The sequence below is a fragment of the Solanum stenotomum genome, chromosome 9 (assembly GCF_019186545.1).
Source record: "Solanum stenotomum isolate F172 chromosome 9, ASM1918654v1, whole genome shotgun sequence".
Classification (NCBI taxonomy): Eukaryota; Viridiplantae; Streptophyta; class Magnoliopsida; order Solanales; family Solanaceae; genus Solanum; species Solanum stenotomum.
In genome coordinates, this window is record NC_064290.1 from 10,566,592 (window position 1) to 10,573,443 (window position 6,852).

General features: G+C 35.0%; 1 protein-coding gene across 1 annotated transcript; it reads right to left on the minus strand.

The window, feature by feature from the left end:
- Positions 1–782: 782 nt before the first annotated feature.
- On the minus strand, positions 783–6,491 carry LOC125875958 (glucose-6-phosphate 1-dehydrogenase, chloroplastic). The gene is made up of 10 exons (XM_049557033.1): positions 6,093–6,491; positions 5,339–5,475; positions 5,098–5,192; positions 4,891–5,005; positions 3,203–3,408; positions 2,965–3,114; positions 2,759–2,879; positions 2,400–2,629; positions 2,104–2,304; positions 783–1,317 (listed from the first exon to the last, which is right to left on the minus strand). The coding sequence occupies exons 1-10, from the start codon at positions 6,319–6,321 to the stop codon at positions 1,068–1,070; spliced, it is 1,734 nt and encodes a 577-aa protein (XP_049412990.1). The 5' UTR covers positions 6,322–6,491; the 3' UTR covers positions 783–1,067.
- Between the last annotated feature and the right edge of the window lie 361 nt (positions 6,492–6,852).

The following is a 6,852-nucleotide window of genomic DNA, read 5'->3' on the forward strand; positions in this document are numbered from 1 at the left end:
TTTTGCTCCCTTGGTGATTCGAACTCGCAATCTTCGGCTTAAAAGTAAGGGGTGCTTACCATTCGAGCAACTCACTCTCGTCTTAAAACTATAAGTTTCAAAAGTTATATAGACGAATAAATATTTTGACATATTTAAGATCATAGATTTCTAATTTATTTTTTTTACTATGTGAAGTAAATCTCTGAAAACAAAATGAAGTGGAGTCATGAGTAGTATATAATTAATATGCTGAATGTCAATTAAAAATGATAATTATACCTATGCTACAAACAGCCCGTGCAAAAATCACTGTACCCCAGGCATTTTCATTTGGCTGGCCCAAATAAGAGTTAAATTAGTGAGTTTGCAATATGTAATTATCTTATACTATCATGTTATACCAATTAAGAGTTTGTTTAGATGGGCCTATAGTTTTCAATGTATAAGTTAGAATTGTTGACTTATTTTTGTCTTTTAAACTTAAAAATAAGTGCTTAAGAGTATTTTTATGTTACCCTAACAACTTATAAGCTTCTTCATCTGCCAAAAAATAAAAAATAATGAAAATAGAAAAACAATCAGAATACAACAATAACATAGCTAATGTAATCCCACAAGTGGCAGGAATCTGCAGAGAGTAAGATGTACAGAAACTTTACCCCTACCTTTGTGGGGTACGTAGAGGTTTCCAGAGCCCCTCAGCTCAAAAGATCAAAGTGTAATAAAAGCAAGACAAACAAGAAAATAACGACGACAAAAATATAGCAAGATAAACAAATCAAACGAAGTAAGAAGTAAAATTGAAGAGTAGGGTATATTATTAGTCATTAGCAAAATATTGCCCAGGATGTAACACAACAAGAAGCATAAAGCATGAGTATTTTCTTAACAAAATAGACAAGCTAGCTATACAACAATTGCTGACAACAGTTCCAAGTTGTCCATAATTTTTGCATTCTTGATGAGCTGAAACAGCAAGTAGATCAATTCCTATAAAACTAAATGAATATCAATTGTCCCCCTTTGTGAGGAAATTAGAGATTTCCTCCATTTCATAGTACTCCTCAAGAAGATCTCACATACAATCAATCATCACCAGATAGATCTCCCCAACGAACGTTGTGCTTTGCAGCTAGATAATGTGCTCCCACTGGCCCCCTACTTCCGTATGGATAAAGCTCTGGTGCAATCTTCTTCTCTTCCAGCTCCTTCAGCAACGGTGTAAATAGAGCCCATGCAGCATCAAGTTCATCGCTTCTTATGAACAATCTTCGCTCTCCTTCTATTGCATCTAACAAAAGCCGCTCATATGCATCTGGTATTTCACCTCGATACCTTCACAAAAAAACGACCCATTGAAGTCAATGTAAATGTTTATCATGATCGTGTTAATCATAAATTAGTCAGTCAGATAAGTCATCCATCATACATAACGTTGGTAAGCGAGGTAGATTAAATTCGTAATCCTGGCAATTCTTCTATAAACTAATAATGTCCACTGTCCATGCTTTCTAATTTACATAAGGAGAAGTGTCAGCTTCATAGTTCTTAAATATCCCAGTGAAAGAACAGCGAGAAACATGTTATTAATAATATTCCTCTGGCTCTATATCAGATAATGCGGTGAAAATTATATTTGTGGTGCTACACCAGATGTATGTCATCCATTCCTGAAAGCATCCTAGTCGTAGAACAAACAAGGGCAATGGTGAACTACAAGAAAACTTTTGCTGTCATAGGGTGTATTCGGTACAAAGGAAAACGTTTTCTTGGGAAAAAAAGTTGGTTTCTCACTTATTTTCTAGGGCTCAGTTAAGTAAGAAAACACTATACCAAAAACATTTATATAAAATCTAGCAAAACAGGGGTGGGAAGTGGGGTTCGGGAGTGGCGCAGGGTGGGATGATCAAGGGGTGGGAGTTAGGATCTTGGAAAGGAGACAATGAACTTGGAATATCATTTATGGAACTTGTTTTCTCTACTTCTATTAGGGAAGTCATTTTCCTTATTTTTAAGGAAATTGTTTTCTAGAGAAAATGTTTTGAAACCAAACATGAAAAAATCCATTACCGAACACACCCATAAGCTGTTACTAACTCTAGTTCAGCAGGAGTCTCTTACTTTGCTTTATAAAGAAGATTAAGGTCACTCCGGTCAAGTCTCATCCCAAGACCAGGGACCTTGTTGTTAATTTTCAGATATATGGCTTCATCAGGTTGTAGGCGCAGAACTAGCTCATTGGTTGCTTTATCCATGTCAGTTCCAAAGTTCCTTTTGTACAAATTTCCGGGAACATGTCTGAACTGGACCCTGATCTCTGCCCTGCAGTTTTAGTATAACAGAATCTCCAATCATTTTATGGCAATCAGGATATATACCTGAAAATATCATTATGGAGAAAACGACAATCCACCAACCTCTTCGTATGGAGAGCTTTTCCTGCTTTCATGAGGAAAGGAACCCCGTCCCAACGTGCATTATCAATGAAGAGTGCAGCAGCAGAAAATGTTGGAGTGATACTGCCATTTGGTACAGTTGGATCATCTGTGTAAGCTGGATATGATTTAGCACCCTTGCTATGACCCTTATACTGTCCAAGAACAACATTTTCAAGTTGCAATGGCCTCATTGACCTTAAAACTTTAACCTGAATCACAGACAGACTCGAATTATGGACCATGTTTTAATATATTTTCTCTATTTTTAATCATATTGTCTTGGAGGATTTAAGTAATGCAGGATTTATGAGAATAATTTGTGGCATAAATGTGCATACCTTCTCATTTCTGATGTCCTCAGCATCCAAGCTGACAGGTGTTTCCATAGCAAACAATGCTAATATTTGAAGGAGATGATTTTGCATAATATCACGGATGATGCCGTAGTGGTCAAAGTACCTGAGACAAAAGAGTAGCAAGTTTGAGATCCAACTCCAACAGAATACTACTTTTTAAGTATCAGCGGCAGAGTAATGAGCCTCACCCTCCTCGTCCCTCGGTACCAAAATCTTCGGAAAATATAAATTGGACATTGCGGATGTAGTTTCTGGACCAAAGAGGCTCAAAGACAAGATTCGAGAACCGAAGAACTGAGAGATTCTCAACAAGTTCTTTTCCCAAGTAATGGTCAATTCTGAGAAGAAAAAAAAAACTAGCATAAGAAAACTTCAACCCATGTTATATCCACAAGGTAACTCGCAAAGAAATGCAGTTAATCTAACCGGAAAATTTGCTCCTCAGTTAGGTACTTCTTTAGGGATCTGGTCAGCTCACTAGATGATTCTAAATCACGACCAAATGGTTTCTCAACAATGACCCTTGTCCACCCACTTGTTGAAGAAGCTTTAAGACTTGCACATCGCACCACATCCACGAATATATTTGGAGGTATTGATAAGTAAAACAACCTATTAGAAACCCTACAACCCTAGAATGTAATCATATGATCAGCACTCACAATTAGATTTTTATCATTCATCAGTAACAGTTTAGGATTCTTAAGTAAAGAACAGTAAAATGTGGCATAAACTGCATCAAAGTATCAAACAGAGACTAACTTTTACCCCTCAAACCCCAAGAAACGATAAGTATAACATGTATACTTGGGGTTCTTTTTTTTGGTCTATCATTTCATCTAAATTAAGAACCTAGGTAGTTATTCATAAAATTATTATTAGACAAATACATTATCCTGCCAAACTTTTAAGATTTACAGTCCATAATGAAGTATAAGTAACACATAACCAGCTCTTTGCTTCTCTATGTATGCTTCAAGAGAAGTGCGTACATGTAATGACATAATGTGCAAAAGCTAGGAACAACGAATTCTTAAGTACACCATCACAACAGTAAACAAAGTGAGAGAATTCTTATTTATCATCTTACATATGCAAATGGTGTAACTTTTACTAATAGTTGATTAGCATATTGAACTAAGAGAAGTTGTGTAAGTTCCCCTGTAACTCTCTTGTCACTTCTTTAGATGGAAATACTAATAGGAGTCTCATTCTGGGAAATTCTGGATTCTTCAGCTTAAAAGTATTGTAGGGGTTAATCAAAGTAGGGTCAGTCAACCAAGGAAAGTAAGGTCTGAATTTCTTATGCCGTGCATATGTAGGTATATTATATGCATATTTCCCTAGTAAGGATTTTTACATATTTCCCATAGTTCAGACTTTTCCGAAGTTCGAAAAAAAATTCATCCTAGTTTTCCTCCAAAATCAAATTTTGTATTAAGGGAGAATGCATCAATTCTTGTCCCAGATGGAGCTTTCACTTGATCCATGTATTTTCAGTCATCTGTAATCTCCTACTTAATTGACTAGCATCAAACCATTAAGAATCCTTCATTTAATCATCTTACATTGAGACACTATGTCATCATAAATCTTATTCGGGCTTACGCCATAACATCATTGCAGAATGATATCTATGTCAACCTGACCATCTTTACCTGAAAGGCTTTTTAACTCAAACTTCACGGCACAAGATAATCTCTCCGAATATCTTGCCAAAAATATTTTAAACATCAGAGAAACCACTAATGTCGCATCATGCCTATAATATGTTCCATCTCTTATATGAGAATTATGTACCTTACTCCTTGGAGCAACAGGAAGTTGCCTTCAAGGTATGAGAAAAATATTAAACTAATAAAGATGATTGGTTACTGATACAGCTAAGAAGATGACATCTAATAAACTGCTATAGTTTCTTGTAGACATGCAAAAATGGACTGCAGACAGTGCACAGGCTTCCACATAAAGTTATCTCATTAATATTTCCATAACTTTACCACCCCGAGTTTTTGGAAGTTCTTATGAGAAGTGTCACGCATATGCTCATTCAGGTAGATATGTTTCCGTCAATGCTTAGCAATGGGTAGAAATAAGTACAGCACATGCATTACCTCCTTTTCCTTTAATTTGTAATCCAGTTCTGCAAAATCATCCTCAGAATTGTACTGACCCGAATGATAAAAGCATCTTTCCAGAAAATGCTCCATTTTGGCATCGCAATTCTCTCTGCAAATCCTCATTCACATGGATTCCATCAGCTCCAAAACTATAAACATGAAAATATTGCATGTTAAAAGTAATTTCACATAATGACATACCTCTTATCAATTCGACAAGTTAAGGTTGTACTGATCATATTTCTCAGCTCTTCATCACTCAATTTTGTTCGTGAGTAGCCAAAAACTACAAAATTCTGAAATGTACAAACAAAGACACATCATGAGCTACTGCTGAATCTTCCAGGATGGTTAAAATGTGTCTGCTAATTAACCTAAGCTCAAGTTGTTTTTGAGCATGATTAGTAGATAACAATATACAGTTAGAGATATGAAATTTAACCTCAGGCAGACAATCTTCATAGAAAAGAGCAAATAAAGCTGGAAAAATCTTCTTCTTGGCTAGGTCACCTGAAGCTCCAATAACAGTTATGCTGACAGTGGTATCTCCACTTCCTAACTCTGTCAAAGGCACTTGTACTGGCATTGATTTTGAAGCCCAACATATATACATACACGTCAGATAAGGAGATAGAAGCAGAAAAAGATGTAAAGAACAAACCGCAGTTCGTGGATGGATGTGAACTATCATCTAGAACTAAAATTTCAGTATCATCCATTATAATCTACAATCAAAAAGCAAAAGAACACCTACAAGAGGTTTCAAAAACCTCAAAAAAATCTTTTACTACAATTCTACAAAGATCATGACTGTTTTTTTTCTCTTTAATTTATGGATCCAATTCAAATGGTAAGGAAGTTAGCTTGTGGGATAATTTAGTACAGTACATAACTCAGTTTGAAATTTGAATACATCCACTAATTTTGAACTAAATTCGAACTGTTTCTATTCCAAGACTAGCACCTTTACCAGCATATCAAGACAAGAATTCCAGCAATGGGTACAGGGCAAGTTAAGTATCAAAAGTAAGTGAACCTACAAAACCATAGTATACCAAATTACACAATCAATTATGATAAGCAATACATCAATCACTTGGAAGACACTTGTAACACCATTAGAAAAGAATGTAAAACTGAGCATGAAAAATGTTAAAGATTACATTTTTTTTTCTTCAAATGAAGAACAAACTCACCATCTTGCACAGACACAGCATTAAGTGGAAACCCATTTGAGGAAAAGACTTCAAAATGCTTTCTTGGTTGGATTCTTGAGTAAATTCCAGATACCCAATTGAGGGGTTGGGTTCTAAATGGTAAAAAGTTAAACTTTTTGCAGAAATATGGTGTCCCATTATGGAAAGTTGAAGGAGAAGTTGCAGCTGAAGATGAAGAACAAGGGTTCAATCTCAATTGCACACCCATACAGACAGAGAAATGCTTTTTTTCAAGAATTTGAGTTTTCTTGATGCATTTTTTTAATATTTTTTTTTTTTTAAAAAAAGATGAGTTTATCTGTTGTTGAGGATATTATTGGATACTGACAGATTCTTTGTCTATTGAAAGCCTTTGATAAATTATCAAGGAACAAATTGACTGCTGTCCCTTAAGTTTGTTGAAAAGCTCATTAAATGAAGTCCACCTTTTCAAATACCTCATCTTTTATATGAGGTCCATATTTTTCCCTCACAAGTCCATTATTTATCATTAAATTTTAATAATTCACTCGATCATATATTAGTTGATCATCTTTCTAAAAGTAATTATTCTATACTCCCTTTGTTCATTTTTACTTGTTCAATTTTGACATTTCACTTGTCCCTTTTTACTTATCATTTTTGATAAAAAGAAAAAATAATATTTTTTTTATCTATTATACCCTCAATTTATTTAGAGAGTTAATGTTTTTGAAAAAGGTAGAACCAGTGTTTTAAAAGGCAGGGGCGTGAGACGGAG